This window comes from Herpailurus yagouaroundi, unplaced genomic scaffold (assembly GCF_014898765.1).
Source record: "Herpailurus yagouaroundi ecotype Mexico unplaced genomic scaffold, PumYag 201, whole genome shotgun sequence".
NCBI lineage: Eukaryota > Metazoa > Chordata > Mammalia > Carnivora > Felidae > Herpailurus > Herpailurus yagouaroundi.
In genome coordinates, this window is record NW_024412432.1 from 6,597,788 (window position 1) to 6,620,551 (window position 22,764).

Here is a 22,764-nt window from a genome sequence, read left to right on the forward strand (position 1 = left end):
ACGAGTAAATTATTTTTGCAGAAAGGGTAGAAGTTCCATTGTCACTATCAAGAAACATTTACATTTCTATTTCATATAGAATTCTATAACTAAAAAACATTATTTAGGGTTTTGTGGGGAAAACACAGCACCATGCATAATACCTGTGTCGCAGCCAGTGTGGATTGGTTTGAGGGAATGCTGAGCCTCCTGCAATTCGTGGGGTTCCGTCAGCCATGGGAGCTTCCGTGCAGCCTTCTTCCACAAGGTTGGTTCTTCTTAGTGTCAGTCTCAAATGGGCTCTGCTCTCACTACTGTCTTAACGCCAAGATTAACATTACCAAACAGATCTGCCAATAGCAGGTGATCAGGAACATGAGATTGTGATGTGACACAAGACATCAGTAAAATCTAGGTGCAATAGTTGGCTGTTTCGATGTCTTTAAACTAGCTTAGAATTATTTTCTCTTGCCACAATAGATTAAAACCGTTTTCATAATGGGAAGTGATAGAAAGATTTTAGATTATACTAGTACAGGATTCTGCAACAACTTAATATAGACAAATACTTCGTTCTGTGGGTAAATTCCGTAAACAAATTTAAAAAAATACTTCAACTCCATTTTTCTAATAATACACAGCAGTTGCTCAGTGAGAGGGGCATAGGAGAAAATATAAGAACTATTATGTTTATTTCACTTGTACTTTCAATTTCATGTTTTATCACTAACGTGCATAGAAATATAGTATATACAGTGCTTAAAAGTGTTTATGTGTGTTTGGTTTTGGTTTTGGTTTTTCACTGATAGGGATGTGTGATCTAAACTGTTTGGAGACCCCCTGCTTTAGGTGCTTGTTGCTCTCAGTGTGCTCTCTGGATCTGCAGCAGCCTCACCTGGGAGCCTGTTAGAAATGCAGAGCCTTGGGCCACACCCAGACCTGCTGAATCAGAAATCTGCATTTTAACAAGATCCCTGGTGCATGTGTGAAAAAGCAGTGCTCTGTGATAAAACATTAGTCAACTCTTGATAATCTGTCATTTGCCTCCTGGCCATTTTTCATCCTGGAACAGTTTCCCATTGCCATTCATCTTGCCAACCCACACCTATTGCTGGGTTCAAGGGAATCACGAATATTTATACACTGCAGCCTCACTGGATTGGGCCATCCTCAGGGTTCTGTAGTCATACTGCCTTATGTTATCTCAGTACTTCCCTAACTTAGATGCAAACTATAGAAACTAAATTTGGGCCAAATTGTTCTCAGACATATATAAAGGTAAACTCTTGCCACATTTGTTTTTGGAAAATATCATGGTATGCATTCAAAAGTTAAATATGTTCTTTGGATAGTCCACTTTTATTTTCTGGTTCCTCTTATCTGTTCACCAATGTACCTTTCAGGACTTAAGTTTGTTTTTCTTAAAAAGGTGAATATTATTTTCTTCCTGATGGAGTGATTATCAGATCATCAAATCCTTGATGGTTAGTGATTGCACAGAGAAACAAAATGGCTCTTTCAGGAGATTTTTTATAAAATTTTTTTTAATAAGTATTACTCAACCTCACACTGGAATGAGTTATTACATACCTTTTCCTTGGATTCCAGAAAAGGAGTTCTGAAAGTCAGTCTATTCTTTAGGTAGATCAGAAATATTAACCTTATTTTCTCTTGAAATGCTGGGGGAAGGAGTGGAAAGAAATATTTCGATCACATAATCAGACATATGAAAATATTTTTTTCTCCTTTTTCCTCATTAACTCATTCAGCAGATACTTACTGAGTTTAAACTGTATGATAGGTACTGTGCCAGGCAGTAAGGACTTGAGTATGGACAAGATGGTCTGCCTTCAAGGAACTCAAAGTTGTGGTAACCCTCCACCACACATACAGGTATACAGAAATATTTATCCAAGTCTCACCAAGTTTAAAATAATTTCTTGCCAGAAATTTGGACACTCCCAAATATTATGTGTTTGGATAGTCCAAAGAACTGACAGGGATTCATCAGGTTTTTCTTTTTTCCTACGAAGGAAATCTTCTCTAGCATATGAAAAAAGTTGTACCACCACCATTTTTAATGCCTTTGTTTGCCCCGTAATGACATCTCATAGGAATTTTATGAAATGTTTCATGTCCTTAAATTCTCACTACTTTTTTTTTATGCCATAATCTTTTCTCCCTAAGAGATTCTCTTCTGATGACTAGTCCTTAATAATTTATTCTAAATCTATTTCTTCTTTCCCTCCTGGCAGTCTGTTATTTCGATAGCTCTTTGAAGGGATACTAGGGAGTATCCAGATCTCTCGGACGCATAATATACACTTTAGGAGCTGTGGAAGGAGACACCTGGCAATAGTGCTGGTCCTGGAGGCTGAGGCTTTGTTCAAGTGTATTTCCTGGTTATTGGCATTTGCCGTATGACCTTGGGACGTTTCATAACTCACCTAGCTTTTGCCTCTTCCATTTTACTACACAAAATTTATTGCAAGGATTCAATGATTCTATGTTTTATATATGTGTGTATACACATACATTGTGTAGCATTGCAGGCACTCGATAAACGTTATTAAAATTTAGTAGACAAATGGTAATGTTCGTTAGACTCCGATAGCATAGTTGAGATCTTAGTGTATGACCAAGTCCAAGTTGTAGTATTACATTTAAAATGGGTGATTTCTATTATATCTAGGAAGAACATGTTCTTTTCCAACTTGAAGAAGGGATTGAAGCTTTGGAAGCTGCAATTGAATACAAGAATGAAAGTATCCGGAGTCGCCAGAACTCGCTCAGAGCTTCATTCCAAAACCTCTCTTGTAGTGAAGCAAATGTCTTGGAAAAACTAATTTGCCTGAGTCCCATTGAGATTAGAGCTATTCTTTTCAGATATTTCAATAAGGTTTGTTCCTGAGGGACAGGATTTTCTTCTAGAAGGGTGGGTCAGGATGCTTATATGTCTCACATTTAAGAAATTGAAAGGCCTAAAAATTTGATGGCATAAATACCGTTGAAGTATGATTTCCCATTCCCAGTACTGAGTGTAATCATCTGAAAGTTTTGTGCATGTCCAACTTCGGGAGGTTCTTAAAGTTGGAAGGGCCTTTTGAAAGAAGGGCTTTTTGTAATAGTTTTAAAAACCGAAGAATTCAAGTTCTATTCCTCAGTTACTATTTCTTGGATATTTTCTAGATTTGCTTGTTGCTGCTCAGCATTCATGAAAAATCAAGGGCCCTCCAACTTTGGGTTCCCTTTCCTTCATTGCTGGGGGCGGGGGGGGGTTGTACCTGTACATTATCATCAGACCTGTGAACTGAAATGAAGATAATAGTAGATTTTAGCATTAACCTGAATGATGTCTTCTCTTAAGGTATATATTATGAAGTGTTAAACAGATAACTCTTCTCTGAAAGGTATATTCAGTGTAAAGGAATATCAGACAATTAATGAAAAATAAAACACTGGAGTTTTAAGATAAAATTCTAGTTCTATCAGACAAGTGAAATAAAGATGAAAAATTAATGGAAATGTTATACACAGCCCTCTTCTTGAATAATGACTGTCAGTAGTAAGCTACTATCATTGATCAGAGTGCATCCTTATCACCACATGTATGAAGGGCAGAAAAATGGTGTGGTGCTGTCTGAGGCTCTGATACAGAGAACTCAGGGGTTAGAGCACAGGTTCTTAACCCAAAGCACCCAGGTTAAGGTCAGTGGGTTTTCTGACCCTGGGAACCTGAGTATTTCTAGACAGAAGGTCATTACATTAGTGAGTTCTGTGAAGTATCTTCACTTCACAGCAGTGCAGAGAAGAACCCATTGGACTAAATGCACAGTCTGAGACTGAACTCTGTATTTACGGTTTCAGAAAAGTCTGTTACTTATTTATAACATCCATTTTGGAGTTAAAACTGGGAATTACCTGGATGTTACAAGAGTCTTTAGGTTCCTGTTATCTTCTTAGACTAGAGAAATAGTTATAGGATTGTAAATATAAACTGCAGAGACCATGTCTAAGAGATGATGGAGGGGGTGATAGAGCCACATTATATTTAAAATGAAGCTTGTAACCAGTTCAGAATCCCAACAAACTCAAGACTATTGGGTTATTTTGTGGGTATGTTATAAAGCATTCGCTTAGTTATTCCATGGGGACTAAGGGAGTTCTTTAGGTAGCCTGAGAGAAGTAGCTTATTATATTAGGCTATTTAAGACAAAGTTAAAAGGTCAAAAAATTTCTTTGCTAGGTGGTCATTTTGCGAGAAACTGAACGGAAACTACACTTAGAGAATGAAGAAGTTAAAATGAAGATTCTGGAGCGGGATAATATGGTTCGTGAGTTGGAATCTGCATTGGAACATCTGAAATTGCAGTGCGACCGGAGACTGACTCTCCAGCAAAAGGAACATGAGCAAAAACTGCAGCTGCTGTTACATCATTTTAAAGGTACCTGCCCCTTCTGGTCAGTTGTGGAAAAATGATGTGTCAGAGGGGCTAGGAAAGAAAGATAGGACAGAATTTGATTAATGAAAACTCCAGCATGAAAAGTCAAACATGAATAAATAGTTACGACTTGTACTTGTTTTTGTGCTTTGCATGTTTACCACATGTAGGGGATAGTTGGGTTACCACACATGGGGAGAGTTGACTGTGATGTAGGGCTATTCATGCTTGAAATGCCATCCCTCTGCCTGTCCCTAGTGCTACACACAAGAACCCCCCTCAGTTTGTTGTTGGTCTGTTTTTTTTTTTTAAGTTTATTTATCTTGAGAGACAGCAAGCATGAATGGGGGAGGGGCAGAGAGAGACCGGAGAGAGAATCCCAAGCAGGCTCCACGCTACCAGCACAGAGCCTGACACAGGGCTCGATCTCATGAACCTGAGATCATGACCTAAGCTGAATCAAGAGTCAAACGCTTAACCTACTGAGCCACCCGGGTGCCCTGTTGTTGGTCTGTTTTCTGTGTACAAATGTGGGATGACTTCTAGCTTTGTGGTACACAGTTGAAAAGTTTCTGTCGCCCAAGGATATAGTAACTTGATATTTAAATTACTTTCCCTCCAGAAAATTAAAGCGATAGGCTTTGTCAGATTTCTAGTTATATTTGTTACAATTCTCAGTTAGTTGTAAGTTTTACGCATTAAGATTATTTCTTAGGTCAAAATTAGTCTACCATCAGTGGACACATACTGTTAATCAGTGCACAGTAGTTCAGCCGTCAACTCTGGTGTGGAAAGAGCAGTCATAGAGTTGGTCCTCATGTTACCTGGCATTTGGCCAGTTCATAGTTGCCATGGCAACAGAAGCGCTGCCTGGCGATGCTAGTAATGCTTCAATCCAGGCTGCTTAGCTGCTTAGTCTTGATTCTTGTGAGTCTATAGCTGGAAATGGGTTAAACAATGGAGAAACAACCTGAGCAAGCAGAAAATTGGGAAATATATAAATTTGAGTGTTGAAGCAGTGTGCCGCTAAGTTAATTCTATAGCCAGTTAATTAGCAAGCGGTTGTCTGATGACAGGATTTCCTTGACAGGATCCTATACATCACTTCATTCAAACAGCTCTCCTTACCTTATTTTAGTTCTGTCTTAAGTCTCTATAAAGTGATATTTTAATAGATTTGTGGGGTTTTTGTTTTGTTTTTGTTTTTGTTTTAGAGAGAGAGAGAGAGAAAGAGAACATGAGAGTGGAGGAGAGGGGCAGAGGGAGAAAGAATCCTAAGCAGGCTCCGCCCCCAGCATGGAGCCTGACACAGGGCTTGATCCCATGACCCTGGGATCATGACCTGGGCCAAAATCAAGTGTTGGACGCTCAACTGACTGAGCCATCCAAGCACCCCTTATTAGAATTTTTAATGTATTTTTCAAGTGACATGCATTGTACCACAAAAGCTCACGCTATAGCCAAATAAGAACATTTTAAAAATCATTCATTTCTATAGCTGGGATAAGTTTTTCATAACAAAATGTTAATAATTTATGAATTTTCTAATTTCAACTAAATATGGTATATAAAATTAAGTTGACATATATAATATTTTTAAATAATTATTCTGACAGAGAGAGAGAGAGAGAGAGAGAGAGAGAACACATGCACACACAGACAGGGGAGGGGCCAGAGAGAGAGGGAGCGACAGAATCCCAAGTAGGCTCCACGCTGTCAGCACAGAGCCCAATGCGGGGCTCAATCTTATGAACTGTGAGATCATGACCTGAGCCAAAATCAGGAGTTTGACGCTTAACTGGCTGAGCCACCCAGATGCCCAGATATATTCTTTATGAGGATCCTGATTTATGGTGTTATTAATTTCAAGTATTTTTTTTTAACTTTTTTTTTTTTTTTTTGAGACAGGGACAGACAGAGCATGAACAGGGGAGGGTCAGAGAGAGGGAGACACAGACCTGAAACAGGCTCTAGGCTCTGAGCTGTCAGCACAGAGCCCGACACAGGGCTCGAACTTACGGACTGCGAGATCATGACCTGAGCCGAAGTCGGCCACTTAACCGACTGAGCCACCCAGGCGCCCCTAATTTCAAGTATTTTTTAAAGATTTAAAAAAAAAATTTTTTTTTTTAACGCTTATTTATTTTTGAGACAGAGAGAGACAGAGCATGAACGGGGGAGGGGCAGAGAGAGAGGGAGACACAGAATCGGAAGCAGGCTCCAGGCTCTGAGCCATCAGCCCAGAGCCCGACGCGGGGCTCGAACTCACGGACCGCGAGAACGTGACCTGAGCCGAAGTCGGACGCTTAACCGATTGAGCCACCCAGGCGCCCCTAAAGATTTTTTTTAAAGATTTTTTTTTTAACTAATCTCTATATTGAATATGGGGCTTAAACTCACAACCCCGAAATCAAGAGTTGCACACTACACTGAGCTAGCCAGGAACCCCTAATTTAAAGTATTTTTAAAAGTTTATTTATTTATTTTTGAGAGAGAGAGCGAGGGAGAGAGAGAGAGAGAGAGCACACGAGTGAGCAGGCTAGGAGCAGAGAGAGGGAAAGAGAATCAGAGCCTGACACGGGGCTCGATACCATGAACTGTGAAATCATGACCTGAACTGAAGAGTCAGATGCTTAACCAATTGAGCCACCCAGGTGCCCCTAAAGTACTTTTAAATACAAGATAATGAGTTAATTTAAAATATCCAATATACTTAGATCACATTTTTCAAAACAGCCAGTTACAACAAAGGATCATTACAAACAGTAGGACCATTTTGTAAATTTACCAATAGGAAAAAGTAGGTCGGAAAGTATTTATTTTCAGAGGGTCAATAACTAGGTTTTACTGATTCTAAAACATACCCAATAGGGACAGTTTATTAGACATTCATAAATATTAATTAGAAGCTTTAAGTTATATTGTAGCATAAACTACAACTTATGCTATTTTCCTGTCTTTTTGTATGGGTATTTGCTTTTGTTATTTAATCTTTCTGTAGCCTCTTTTGACAGGTTTTTGGAGTTTTTTTTTTTAGAGGTAGAGGCTTGGCTGTAGATTTCTTGAGCCCATGACTTTCCATACATCCACAGTTCCTGATAGGAACTTTAAGTGATGCAACTGATGGACAGGTTCCAAACATGAACTTTTAATGGAAAACACCTTATTTATGCTGTTCTAAGGATAAATCTAGTGAGTGCTACTCAAAAAGCAGTAATGAATTGTGAAAATGTGGTAATTGATAGGGGGTAGGGTGGAGAAGGTGACTAAGGCTAGAAGAATCCAAGTTGTAGCTGAAAACAAATCCTTTCAGGTACCAGATACAGGTAACATACTTCTGACTCATTAAGTATAGTCTGGAAACTATGTTAGAACATAATTTTCAGCCATTTATTTTAAACTGATTTGAAGTGTAAATTTCTATTTCATAGAGCAAGAGGGGGAAGGCATTATGGAAACTTTCAAAACATATGAAGATAAAATCCAGCAGCTGGAAAAAGACCTTTATTTCTATAAGAAAACTAGCAGAGATCTTAAGAAGAAACTTAAGGAATTGGTAGGGGAAACAGTTCGGCGGCAACAAGTACCATCTGAACGTAAGACCTTTAGTGTTACTTGTCACGCTGACAGTATTTGGTGTATCTAGTATTTGGTGACTGACTTGGAGTTTAGCCTTTTCCAATTGATGTGGTTATTTAGAATTCGATATTTAACTTGTATTGGTCTCGGTAAACAAAAATAGTCGTCTAGTCCTGATCATCAGGAAAATGCAAATCAAAACCACAAGGTGATACCACCTCACACCTGTCAGGAACTATATGTAATGTTCAAATCAACAACACAAGGAACAGCAAGTATTGGCGAGGATGCGGGGAAGGAACCCTCATGCATTGCTGGTGGGAATGCAAACTGGTGCAGCCACTGTGGACTTCCTCAATAGTAGGGAGTTTCCTCACATTAAAAACAGAATTACTATATGATTGAGTAATTCTACTACTGGGTATTTACCCAAAAGTTTGAAAATACTAATTCAAAAAGATATGTGCACCGTCATGTTTTTTGCAGAATTATTTACACTAGCCAAATTATGGAATCAACCCAAGTGTCCAGTACATATATATCAAGTGTCCAGTACATATATATATAAATATATACATACATATATGCCATGGAATATTCATAAAATATTCCATAAAAAAGAACGGAATGGAATCTTGCCATTTGCAAGGACATGGATAGATCTAGAGGGTATAATGCTAAGTGAAAAAAGTCAGAGAAAGACAAATACCATATGATCTCACTCATATGTGGAATTTAAGAAACAAAACAAATGTTTGAAAAAGAGACAAACCAGAAAAACAGACTCTTAGCTATAGAGAACAAACTGGTCGTTACCACAGGGGAGATGGGTGGAAGGATGGGTAACATAGGTAAAGGGGATTAAGAGTACACTTAACATAGCAGTATATAGAATTGTTGAATCACTGTATTGTGATACAACACTGTATATTAATATACTGAATTAAAAATTTTAAATTGTCTAATCTGTGGATGCCACAGAATCACAGGGGAAGTGAACGAAGAAACAAATGTAGATGTGTGAAGGAAATGTCACATATTTATTGGCTGTCATGTGCCATGGGCTTTTGTATCCCCTTACTTAAAATAACCCTATAATCTAAGGTAGCTGTTGTTTCCTATATTATCGTAAATTAAGTGTTGTGATTATCACAAAAATGTAAAATAAATAGTGAATACTATAAGTAAAGGTATATTGTGTATATTTCTAAGATCAGTCAGGTCTTTTTCACCATGACCTCTTGAAATTCAAAAATATAATAAAACTCACTGTTGAGACAAAGATGCTTTCTTGCCTAATTGTATGTAGTTATGTAGAAGTAGCACCTTCCTAAATGACATGATACAAAATCTTGCAAAAGTAGAAAGTGCCATGATTAAAATATACCCTCCTCAAGTCTGCCAATGAGAGAAGAATCACTATTTCTAAAATAATATATTTTACATTTCGTAAAAGAATTAGCCTTCCTTTAGAGAAAGTATTCTAATAAGTCAAGTATGGCTTATGCAAAGTTGACTTTACAACCTTTTAGGAACACACACCTATTTTGTACCTATAAAGAAGACCACTTAAAGATGGGTACAACAAGATTGTAAAGAGACCAGTGAAAAGTTATATATATGCATAATGAAAAGATACATGCTGAATATATAATGTAAGCAGAATTAACATAGCTTTAAAGTTTAAAACAGTAATATCTTAGACAAGTAGTTCTAATGCTACCTTTTATTTATGATATTTATAATTTATGGACATTTTCATGAGTAGTTCATTCAACCCTCAAACTCAAGGTAGGCCAGTGTCTGCTAATCCCATTTTTAGAGAAGAGAATTGAAACTTAGGTCAAGTAACTTACAAACACAACAGTAATTAGAACATGGTCTAAGGTCTTTTGTCTTACGACCCCTGGTTCAATATTCTAGGATAAAAGTTGTTGTAGATAGAAATGTGATACAAACATGCAGATCCTGCCAGAGAGACTACATTTTTTTTTATTTTCAAGGTAGTAATGGAGAGGTACTGATATAATTAAAACATTTACTTGAAATACTGCCTGCACTATATAGCTGAACCTTGTACTTGAAACATGACTTATAAAAATTTGAAATGGAAACAGGTATTAAGTAGCAAACAGAACAATCAGCATAAGGCCATTTTAGCTTTAAAAAAATCCACTTTCGAACTCGAGATATCTGAAATTAGGTATTTAGTGTTTCAATGTCCCATGTTTATATTACTGAGTCAACTAGACATCTCTTAAAATGCCAGTGTGGTATGGTGGTATAGAGCTTTAATCCTTGTCCTGGATCCTCGTCCTGCTCTTCAATGAGACAAATGCAAAAAACTTTGAAAAAGTTAAATAATCTTGAAAATATATAAAGTGATGACACCTGTCTGACCAACTTACTTGGGAAGTCTAGTCTTTTTTGTTTATCCATTTTTAAGTAAATTCTACTCCCAATGTGGGCCTGAAACGACCCTGAGATCAAGAGTCACATGCTCCATAGACTGAGCCACCCAGATGCCCTGAAAAGGCTAGTCTTGATAGTAATGTTGAAGATATTAGTTCAGCTAACCTGCTGTCCCACCTAGAAACACCTTTTAAAAAAATTTTTTTTAATGTTTATTTATTTTTGAGACAGAGGGAGACAGTGCGTGAGTGGGGGAGGGGCAGAGAGAGAGGGAGACACAGAATCTGAAACAGGCTCTAGGTTCTGAGCTATCAGCACAGAGCCCGATGTGGGGCTCGAACCCACAAACCATGAGATCATGACCTGAGCTGAAGTCAGACGTTCAGCCGACTGACCCACCCAGGCGCCCCTAGAAACATCGTAAATACTTTTATTTTTTTGGCTCTAAAAAGTAATATAGTTATTGTAGAAAAATTTGAAAATATAGAGACAAAGCCAAAAAAAATCACCCATAATTCTACCCACAACCATTAACAGCATAATTCTTTTCAATATTGTCCCCATACAAATGTCAAAAAAGTTACAGTTGGAATCCTATTTGAGATATAGCTTGTACTGTATATATCCTATCTCAAAATGCTGCTCTAATATAATCACATTAAACAAGGTTTGTTTGAATTATAAATACAGCAATTTAAATATATCAAATTCTGAATTCCCTAAAAAGTATTATACATTTAGTACTCAGTTTCCGTAATACATAGCTGGCTTGGTATTCAGTTCATTGGTTTTTGATAGTAGTCTCTTTATTTAAGTTTATTTATTTATTTTGAGAGAGAGAAAGCACACGGGGGAAGGGCAGGGAGAGAGGGGGAGAGAGAGACTCCTAAGCAGGCTCCACACACAGTGCAGAACCTGACGCAGGATCATGCCCATGAGATCATGACCTGAGTCAAAATCAAGAGTCAGATGCTCAACCGACTAAGCTACCCAGGTGCCCCAGAAATCTATATTTTTATATGTAACTTTCCAATTGAAAATGTTGGGGTTAAAAAGAAAAAATAATTATCAAAACAAAAACCAACCCCCCCCCCAAGAAACAAAACAAAAATAAATAAAATACACACAGTAAGGAAAAATAAAATAAAAATAAAATGTTGGGGTCACATGTTGTTTCATAGGCTAAATAAAGCACGTCTGTGGGCCAGATTTGGCTTGGAAGCTGCCAGTGTGCAACTGCTGTTTTTAAACTTGGTATTCATAGGACAAAAAGTACTAATCACATGCCAGTGTATGTTAGAGTTGGCATTTTTCATCATATTAGGTCTAGGGCCTATATGGACTTCTTTTAAGTAAATTTTTATCTTTGATATTAGATAGTTCTTTGATTTGAAGACCTCTAGCTTTGATCTCTTCACTCACTCCTGTCAGTCATTCCATCAGGGTATCCCCACTGAGGAGATACACTGTCACCTCCATTTTGATGGTGGATCCCCAGAATACCCTGAGAGAGCATAACCCTGCCATCATGCTGGGACTTCTAACCAAGATTAGATTTTCACACACATGATGCCATGTCCCCAAAGATTCCCCAGACATAGAGCCAGTATTCTCCAATGCTGGCTTCACTTAGCCAAGGTTTGGACTGTGGTTCACAGTGGCAAGCCCAGTGGAGGGCAGGCATGGAAGGGCACCAGAGAGGCCCAAAGTACTCCTGTGTTTCCAAGGAGAAACAAAATCAGTAGGTGACTGTTTCTCAATTTTGTTCCATGAATTAAAAGTTCTCAGCTATTCACATTCAAAATGTCTATAAGTGAAATAATAATTTGTATTCACACTCTGTTTGTCTAAAGAAGTCACTTAAAGGGCGCCTGGGTGGCCCAGTCGGCTGAGCATCTGACTTCGGCTCAGGTCATGATCTCTCAGTTTGACGAGTTTGAGCCCCGTGTCGGGCTCTGTGCTGACAGCTCAGAGCCTGGAGCCTGCTTTGGATTCTGTGTCTCCCTCTCTTTCTGCTCCTCCTGCTCACACTCTGTCTCTCTCTCAAAAATAAATAAAGATTTAAAAAAATTGTTTTTTAATCTGAAAGACATCATTTATATTGAGTGATAATAATAGGATATCATTAAAATTCCTGTTTTTGAGGAAATCTCTAATTTTTTTTTTTTTTTTGCTTTTTGGGTTATTTTTAAGATCATGATGCTGGAGATGGAGTCCTGAACCCTGAAGAAGCAGTCATGGTTCCAGAAGAATTAAAATGGGCATCCAGAACTGAAAGTATAAAGTTAAGTGGAAGAGAAAGAGAATTAGACAGTTCAACAAGCAGCTTAAGAACACAACTGAATCCTCAGAAGCTCTTGGAAGAGGCCCCGGAATTACCTCCAATCTGTAGCTCTTTAGCACCCACTAGTGGGCATTTGCTAAACAATGAGGATAAAAAAGAAATAGACGAGTATCATTTCATAAAATCTCACAGTCGACCATCACCTCAAATCCAGCCAGTGGGAAACGCAGGACAGCTTCATGGTGTCACATCTGTAAAGTTATGTCGTAAAGAGTTACGTCAGATTTCTGCCTTGGAACTATCACTACGGCGTTCCAGTCTTGGAGTTGGGGTTGGATCTATGACTCCTGATTCCATTGAAGTAGCTAGGAAGCCGAGTGACTTTAAAACAGACATTTGATAATACAATTTTCAATTTAGTAGAGGTGTAAGATTCCTTTTTCTAACCTGTTAGAAATTAAAGCTTATGCTCACTAGTTCTTCCCTCAGGATAAAGGAAGAAGGGAAGGAAGGAATCATTTTATATACTATAGACGTGTGTATCTTCTGTGGTATATTTGGGGAGTTTTAATGACTTGCAGATATTTCCATAATAACGAAATGAACACGTTTTCCCATAGTATCAAATAATGGAATATTTAAATATTTCCCCTTATAACTTTGCTTAAAATTTCTCTCCAGGCATATATAAAGAACAAAACATAAAAGTAGGATTATAAACTAAAATATCCATCAAATGTATATTGCCATATAATATAAAAGTATGTTTTAATACATTAATTATATCTTACAAGTTCATATTATTATCATTCTCAAATATAAATATGTGTTTGTTATTTTGGAGAGATGCAGTTAAATATTGCTTGTATGAGCAGGGGAGTCTCCTGCTGCATATGTTTTGGCATAGCTGAAAATCTGTGCCAAAATGCAGTCTGTGGATGAAGGTAATTGATTAGGTTTATGGTTAAAGTTAATTTATGGTCCTCAGTGTCCACAGAGGTTAGGTGATCAGTCTTGACTTTTTAAACATGGTTCTCTGCTTTTTCTGAGATTGTTTTCAGAATGTCATATTGTTGGTTTGCTAATATTATGGAATGTAAGTCTTCGTCTCTCTCCCACCCTGTCTATTCAACATAGATCTCATTAGGCTACTAGATTTGGGGGAAAGGATGCAGTTCCTTGCCACAGGGAAGCAATAATAGAATAACAATAAAGCATTACAGCATTTCAAGGAAAAGATACCTGGACACAGGGAGTATGACTATAAACTTGACGTCTAACCAGAGGCTCAATAGCTAATGATCCGTTGGGCTTACTGGGAGATTTTTTTCTACGGCCTGCTAGGTCAGGTCATGCACACAGGCAGGCCAGACTGCATTGGGACTGTAAATATGTAAATGAAAACTTTTCTTCATGATTTTTTTTAGTCTAAATCTTACTATATAATCTAAACTTCAGTTTGGAATTAAGAACTGAACACTGATTGGCCCAACAAACGGTTTGTACTTTTTCATCATACTTTTTAATCACGAAAACATCCCATTATAATGACCAGAGGTATTTTGTTACTTTTTGTTGCTGCTGTTGTCATTTGTGTTACTTTTCCACATTTTCACTTGTAAAATAAAATTTTTTCTTAAACTAATTACTGTTTGGGTGGGGCAGTAGTAAAACCACCCTGACTTATGGATGTCTACTCAATTAGAGTCACCCACTTCCTTGCTGACTCCAGTTTTTCTTATGTGATGCTGCTACTAATATTTTTCTTTTGTCCTTTCCTCTGTTGTTATTGACCCTACCCATTCTTACCTAAGACCCAAACTGTCCCTTTGTGCTCAAACACTTATGGTTTTGTTTTTCTGGTTTCTAGGCCCTGGGGAGTAGGGTTCCTTGTTCTCATTGCTAAAAACCAGTTCCTAGAGGAGAAGAAAAACAAAACAAAACAAACTTCTAAATCAGTGAATAGTTTGTGTATCTCTTAAGCATGGTACTGAAATTCATTTAAATTGTAGATTAAATAGGAGTGTTTGGGTGGCTCAGTTGGTTAAGCATCTGATTTTGGCTCAGATCATGTCTCATGGCTTGTGAGTTCAAGCCTCGTATCAGGCTCTGTTCTGAATGTGCAGAGCCTGCTTCAGATCCTCTGGCGTCCCCTCTGTCTGCCCTCCCTCATTTGCTCTCTCTCTCAAAAACAAACATTAAAAAAAATGTAGGTTAAATAGACTGCTGTGGACTTACCTGGGAATGGACTTACCACAATGTCCAATATTGGCCCAATGAGAAACAACTTTAGACAAGGAATTTACAAACTAAATTGGAAAATATATTTTAAGCAGAGACTATTTCAAGTCAGATTCTGGTTTTAAGCTAGTTTCTTCTTTTTGCCTTTAGTTTGTAGGATATATACTCAATATATAGTATGTGTAATATATATATATGTGTGATATATATATATATGTATATATATATACACACACACACACACACACACACACACACACATAATGGCAAAGGCCAGTGCCTTAACAAAGCACAACAGTGATACATTTATTAATGAATGCATAGTTATTAATTAAGGTCCTAATTGTAAATTCCTTATAAATTAAGTAATGATTTAGAAATTATTCATATAAGAATATATTCTAACTCTGGAATCTTGCTTCCCTAAGAAATTGACATATACTTGTTTTGCCTGTGGAAACATAAAAGTATTTTCTAAAAGCAAATAAGTATTTTCTAAAAGCACTAACAAAGCAAAAAAATTTATATCAAACCAACGGTGATTAGATTTGATAATGCAAATGTGAACTGACTTCTAAATAAGAAAGGTACAATTTTTCTTCCTTTTGGTTAAACATATATCCTTTATATGCTATAATAGATTTCATGTACCTACACAAACACATACCTATAAGTAATGTCCTGAACAATAAATATGTTCTGGAAGTGAACTTCCATGTCATTCTACCTTAGTGCCCTCACAAAGGAAAGAAGAATTATGACACTTCCCCCAAGGCAAGTAAACTTATTTTTTAACAAATGCTACTAATAAATTTTACTCAGTCATATGCTTTCCTTAGTCTAACAATTTTGTCACTGTATTTGCCTTTTAGAGTGTATATAAAATATGTGTGTGGTTTTCTTTTTTTGTTCATTACAGGTTTTTCTCCACTTAGAGCATTTGGAAGGAAACATATTTGCCTCTGTAAAGTACTAGTTCCTTCTGTAACATCAGATGTTACAGGTAACAGAGTTGGAGAATCGTATAAGTATGGGAATTCTGGGTGGCGAGAATATCAATGAAGGTGATTTTGTGCTTTAATATTTGTTTTCTTTTGATAATGGGTTTTTTGGTTGTGATGTTTTTGTTTTGATTTTTGGTCCCTCTGTTCTTCATATCTTTATGGACTTTGCCCGAAGAGTCAGCAAAAATACAAATGATCTTCAGTAGTGTGGACTTTATTGCCATTAGTCATTGGCTTATTTGTATTAGTTCAGGTCAACAATGTGGTAAATGCTTATTTAAGAGTAGCTATTTTACCAGCCTGTGAGTTTGAGTCCCACTTCGGGCTCTGTGCTTTCAGTGTGGAGCCTGCTTGGGATTCTCTCTCTCCACTCCCCTCTCTCTCTGCCCCTCCTGCTTGCACTCTCTCTCTCTCACAATAAATAAATAAGAACTTAAAAAAAGAATAGGTGTCTTATATGAAAGAAGTTAATAGAGGTCTTATAGTAAGTCTTAGAATGAATTGCTAGGGAGTCACATCCTTAGTGGGAGTTTTGATTCTATAGTCAACCTAAATTCTCATGCATCAAATGCAAGAATGACCCGTTTTGCTCTTTCATTTATTCCCTTAGGTACATGTGACTCTTAAAACACTGGTGCGTCAATATCTGAAAGTTCAGTGTCTGCTTGTGTACCATTCTTCTCTCAACTTCACTGGAACATTAAAAAATATTAACTATGTATATTTTACATTTAAATTTATAACAGGCCAAAGGCTCCCTTCATTAGTACTAACACATTCTTCAACACTTATATTTTCAAAAATTGAAGACAAAGGTGGGCACCTGGGTGGCTCAGTCTGTTAAGCATCTGACTTCAGCTCAGGTCATGATCTCACCGTTCATGGGTTTGAGCCCTGTGTCTGGCTCTGTGCTGACAGTTCAGAGCCTTGAGCCTGTTTGGGATTCTGTCTCCCTTTCTCTTTGCCCCTCCCCTGTTCGTGCTCTGTCTGTCTCTCTCAAAAATGAATAAATAAAAACAATTTTTTTTTTTGAAAAGAAATGTGGGAATGGATCCTTCCACAATAAACATCTCAAGTGCATTAGATATGTAATACTTTTGAGCTTATATGGGCAGTAGTGTTTTCAAAGGGCAGTAGGGGCATCTGCCCAGCGGGGAGGAATATTTTTCACTGTCATTGTTTATCTCAATGCTGACAATTAAAAGCAAGCTGATTTTTCATAAGTTTAAATGTTTTACATACTCTACAAACAATGCACCCCTTTGTCTTTGGCACCAGGAGGGACTGCCTGCATTCCTTGCTCTTGGAATGCAGTGCATACATGGTGTTTGATTTTTATCATGACCTTTGTGTTGACCCCAACAATACCCCAACATGGAGGTAATTAGAACATGAGAAATTATCAAAAGAAAGCTCAGAAAAACTTGATGTTGGGGCGTCTGGGTGGCTCAGTCAGTTAAGCATCTGACTCTTGATTTCAGGTCAGGTCATGATCTCATGGTTCATGAATTCAAGCCCCACTCAGGCTGTGCTCTGTGCTGGTGGTGAGAAACCTGCTTGGGATTCTCTCCTCCTCTCTCTGCCCCTCCCCTGTTCACACATGCTTTCTCTTTCAAAATAAACTTTAAAAAAAAATTTGATGTTATAATATTGACTTTTGATATTTTCCATAGTTCTTTGTCCCTTTTAATATTTTTTTCCCTAGGAATTTCCATAATGAGTCAAGAGAAAAGCCCCTATGTGAAATGCTAGCAGTGTAATATGATTGAGTCTAAATGTATTGACTTAGACTTAGCTATTATGTTCTACTGGTAAATTGTGATACACACTTCTACTGAGTTTTATCTATAGTACTTTATTATTTTTTTTATGTTTATTTATTTTGAGAGAGAGCAAGAGCAAGCAGGAGAGGGGCAGAAGGAGAGAGAGAATCCCAAGCAGGCTCCACGCTGTGAGCGCAGAGCCTGTCACAGGGCTCAATCCCATGAACCATGAAATCATGACCTGAGCCAAAATCAAGAGTCAGACACTTAACTGAGCCACCCAGGTGTCCCCTCTATAGTACTTTAAAAGAAAAATACAACAATCTCACAGGCTGTTAATACTGAGCAAGATCCTTATATGCCCAAGGAACAAGTTCATTCACAACAGAAGAGTAAGAAAATAAACATTTTTTAAAATGTTTCAGGGGTGCCTGGGTGGCTCAGTCAGTTAAGGGTCCGACTCAATTTCGGCTCAGCTCATGATCTCGCAGTTCATGAGTCTGAGTCCCGCCAGGCTCTGTGCTGACAGCTCAGAGCCTGGAGCCTGCTTTGGATTCTGTGTCTCCCTCTCTCTCTGTTCCTCCCCTGCTCATGCTCTGTCTGTATCTGTCTCTCAAAAATAAATAAATGTTTAAAAAAACTTAAAAAAAAATGTTTCATACTTATGATTGTTGGAAATTTAAAACTCCATTTATTAGTTAATACTTGTGTAATTCAAGTAGAAAAATGTATTTTAAAACAATATTTGTATACTGTATTAATGTGTTTTCAAGCTTATTACAGTATATACAAAGGGAAGTATCATTTTTTAAATGCAAAGTAGTAAATATTGTTAGAATTTATTTGATCCGAAAGTCTTTTAAAAGAACCACTTTTTAGACCCTCCCCCCCAATTATCAACAACAAATTATAGGACAATTACGGCTTACTTAACCCTCATTTCCCATAATGTTCTAGGATTCAAATAGCTCTGATAAGAACACTAGGTAAAAAGGTTTATTTTAAAGCATTCTGTAGACCAGAAAAGAGTTTTAAAAAATATGTTGAGAGAATATATTTTATTTCTCTGGCAACAACACTAAAGCTTAACTTCAATCTTCGGCTATCTCTAAACCCTGAAGAATACTCTCAGTTAGTATTGAATTTGCCAGTTGAAAATATACATCCCAGTTTTTATACCAGTTCCTTTTCCTATGATTGCTAAAATTCAGGATTATATAAAAGAAGCCATCCTTGATAGGATGGAAATTGTGGAGCTATTCAATAGAGAATTACAAAAAACAGTTTTGGATAGATTCCAACAGCCAAGACATAAACCAAAGAAAATAAAGTTAAGCGATTTTACCATTGAAGAGCCATGAATAGTATGCCAAAACAAACACCGTAGGCAAAATTGCCAGGATTTATCTTTATACAACACGTAACCATTTTGCTTAGTTTTTCTGTCTGCTAAAATATCCTCGAATATTTCTACTGAAAAACCTCTGGATAAAAGACTCCCATTCATGATTACAAACCGGCAGCTATTGGCCTGCCTGAGAGGCTGAATTGATGTTATTCATTTTTGTTTGTGGTCTGCAGTGGCATGTCACTGTCCATGAATTTGGCTGACTTATGTAATAAATGATATGTATTAAAATGGTCAAAGTTTTTTGTTTGTTTGTTTGTTTTACTCTCTAGCATGATTTTTCTAGATGGGAAGAATGCGAACAGGGTAACATGTTTATATACTGAGAGGCTGATCTCCTTTTGAAATCCCCATCAAACTGGGGGTTGGGCAGCGTCTGAATTGTTCCATCTGAAGCCTGGAGCTAAGCCTATCTGTTTCACTGGACATTTTCCCAGCTAGTACCAGGTGTCACCGATTGTAAAATACAACCACAACATGACCAGAATGACTCAGGTTAACATCTTAATGGAGTGCATTAAATAATATTTTTCTGAAACACCAGCCTTGTCTTAAAAAAAAAAAAAGCAATTTATGAATCACTCCCTTGTGTTTTAAATCAAAATCTTACCAAATGCAACTCAAATTAATTAAACTAATTGGGAGGGAAATTGCTAATTTTATAAGGCACATAGTCTGTTACTTTATCAAATACGTGAAAGCACTTTGAAAACTAAAGCATCATATATGTTTATGATGGAATTATAAGTAGGTTTTCCATAGAATTGGCTGTCAAAGTGGGACATTTTAGCACAAATGTGGTTGCTTATCTTATACATATGTCCTAAAATATTTTTAAACAAATTATCAGAGTTTTAGTTACATTTGTTAGCAACAGTCGAAACAATGGTGTTCTCTGGAAAAGTTTCATGTGAAATCTATTCTCCCAAGAAAATATTTTAAAGACTTGGCTGAGTCTGTTTTATAGGCGTAAGAAGTGCTTCATGACAATTTGAGTTATGAATGAAAGAGTATGTTTTCACTGGGTTTTTAACCACCAGTTTTTTTTTTTTTTTGCCTATTTGTTCCTTATTTATTAAGTAACAATTATATTTGTGAGTTATTAATGAAATCTGGCAGAAAGTAACTTCTTAAAACTGAGAAGAATGTTTTCCATTTGGTAGTCACAAAGATGTTTTAAACTCAAATTTTCCCCTCAAGGAAACTAAAACAGTAAGTTAATTTTGGGTACATGTATAAGTATGTGATCAAATTAACAGCAAAGTTAGTCTTTGTTTGGCATTTGATGCTCTTGGCTACTATATACAAGAAGCAGATTAGAATTAAATCTGACATTACCATGGTGGTCTCTCCTTCATATGCATTTTGAGGGAAGCTCCTTCTCCTCAGTTTGCAAGTATCTGCCAGTGTTACAGAATATTTTGTTTCTTTTTAGATCAGAGCACCCAAGACCTGCACAGCCAAGTAATCAAAGAACAGGCCAAGACTTGAAGAATAATGGAACCTACAGTCAGAAGTATTCTAGTGGATTGTGAACAAATAAATCAGAAGGGAAGAATACTAATGTACACTTTCCCTGGAAGAGTTACCTTCAATGGTACTGAGGTCTTCTCAGTAAGGTTTATTACAAATTTTACTATCTCCCAGGAGAAGGGGAAGTAGGTATAAGGAATTGATTGTGTGAGTTTAATTGCCCAGGCCACAGCAAACCAAAACACCCCTTAGAACCAGGGCCAGCGTCCTGGGATTTAGCTCTTATGTGGGGAAGGATCTGTGCCTCTTCCAAAGGGTGAACCAGTAACGGAAGTTACTTGTATTCTGAAAACATCACAAAAAGGGCATCTATATACAACAGATTGAAATTTTCCATAGTATTTATTTTATAAATAAAGCATTTTTCCTGCTTAGTGCTTTCTACTAACTAACCTATTATTGTTGAGGACAGAGCTGAAACTCTAGCCCTGTCAGGGAACTTACATTCCAATGATAAGTACTATGGAGAAGATAAAGCAGTGTAAGGAATAGAGAATCAAGGAGGGTTTTTTTATTTTTATTTTTTTTAATGTCTATTTATTTTGAGAGAAAGAGAACATGGGGGAGGGACAAAGAGGAAGAGGGAGAATCCCAAGCAGCAGTATGGAGTCTGATGGGGGGTTTGAGCACATGAACCATGACATCATGACCTGAGCCAAAATCAAGAGCAAACGCCCAACTAACGATGCCCAACTTACTGAGCCATCCAGATGCTCCAAGGAGGTTTTTTTTAGAAGGAAATACGCTTCTGAGCCAGGCACACACATAAAGCTGTAAACTCACAGACATAAAAAGTGCTTTTCAATTGACCAAAGGTACACATGCTCAAAAGCGGCAAGCATCAAAAACTGTATCTGAACACAGAAATCATATCCAACCGTTTTTTTTTTAAAGTTTACTTATTGTTCTGAGATAGCTCAAATGAGGGAGGGGCAGAGAAAGTGGGAGAGAGAGAATCGCAAGCAGGCTCCACGCTGTCAGTACAGAGCCCCACGAAGGGCTCTATCTTACCAACCGTGAGATCATGACCTGGGTGGGTATGAAGAGCCAGATGCTTAACCAACTGAGCCATCCAGGAGCCCCCACATCCAACCAGTTTTTATGAGAGGGCAAGAGCACTAATTTTTCAGGGCCATTTTGCCCTTCCATAAATAGAAAACTGCTCTAGATCTACTGCTTTGCTCACAATTGCTTATGATGTTTTTCCAAGTTTAGGATCACATTTCACTTAAAAAAATTCAAATTGAGGTATAATTCACATAAAATTCATCATCTTAATGTGCACAATTCAGTAGTTTTTAGTATACCTAGTATGTTGTGCAATCATACTAATTCCAGAACATTTTCATCCCCCCCACCCCCACAAAAGAAAATCTTTCCCTATTAGCAATCATTCCTAATTTCCCCTTTCCCTCATCCCCTGGCAACTATCCAGTCTACTGTCTGTCTCTTTGGAATTGCCTATTCTTGACATTTCATATCAATATCATATAGTACGTATCCTTTAGCATTTGCCTTCTTAGGATAATGTTTTCAAGATTCACTCAGGCAGCATGTAACAGTATTTCACTCCTTTTTACAGCTGAATAGCAATCCATTGTATGGATATACCACAGTTTATCCATTCATGAGCTGATGAACATTTGGGTTATTTCCACTTTGGGGCTATTATGAATAACCATGCTATGAACATCTGTGTACAAGTTTTTGTGTGAATATGTTTTCAGTTCTCTTGGGTATTGCCTCAGAGTGAAATTGCCAGGTCACATGGTAATTCTGTTTAACTTTTGGAGACACTGTCAAACAGTTTTTGACAGCAGCTGTATCATTTTACATTCCCACCAGCAGTGTATGAGGACCAGCTCATCAACATTTATTGTTTGTCTCTTTTTATTATTATTATTATGGCCATCATAACAGATGTGAAGTAGTATCTCACTGTGGCTTTAAGTCACATTTCCCTAATGACTAATGACACTGAGTATTTTTTCAAGTGTTTATTGGCCATTTGCATATCTTCTTTGGAGAAATGTCTATTCAAACCTTTGCCCATTTAAAATTATTTGTCTCCTCAATGTTGAGTTGTAAGAGTTTTTTATATATTCTAGATATAAGTCTC

At 37.2% G+C, this 22,764-nt stretch overlaps 1 protein-coding gene and 2 long non-coding RNA genes across 5 annotated transcripts in view; 2 read left to right on the plus strand and 1 right to left on the minus strand.

Moving 5' to 3' along the window:
* The window catches only part of KIF27 (kinesin family member 27), a 92,903-nt gene extending 78,562 nt beyond the window's left edge, over positions 1-14,341 (plus strand). For 2 of the 3 annotated variants that reach the window (XM_040450292.1, XM_040450291.1), the window contains exons 15-18: positions 2,672-2,878; positions 4,226-4,424; positions 7,853-8,017; positions 12,606-14,341. In XM_040450292.1, the coding sequence (XP_040306226.1) occupies positions 2,672-2,878; positions 4,226-4,424; positions 7,853-8,017; positions 12,606-13,096 (1,062 nt within the window). In that variant the 3' untranslated portion in view covers positions 13,097-14,341. The remainder of the gene's footprint in view (positions 1-2,671; positions 2,879-4,225; positions 4,425-7,852; positions 8,018-12,605) is intronic. The other variant, XM_040450293.1, reaches the window with a different exon arrangement.
* LOC121014227 (uncharacterized) lies at positions 5,061-20,599 on the minus strand. The gene is made up of 2 exons (XR_005783118.1): positions 20,451-20,599; positions 5,061-5,360 (listed from the first exon to the last, which is right to left on the minus strand). It is a non-coding gene; the product is annotated as an uncharacterized LOC121014227 (long non-coding RNA).
* On the plus strand, positions 15,172-21,019 carry LOC121014228 (uncharacterized). Its single transcript, XR_005783119.1, has 2 exons — positions 15,172-16,001; positions 20,548-21,019. It is a non-coding gene; the product is annotated as an uncharacterized LOC121014228 (long non-coding RNA).
* Positions 21,020-22,764: the final 1,745 nt, after the last annotated feature.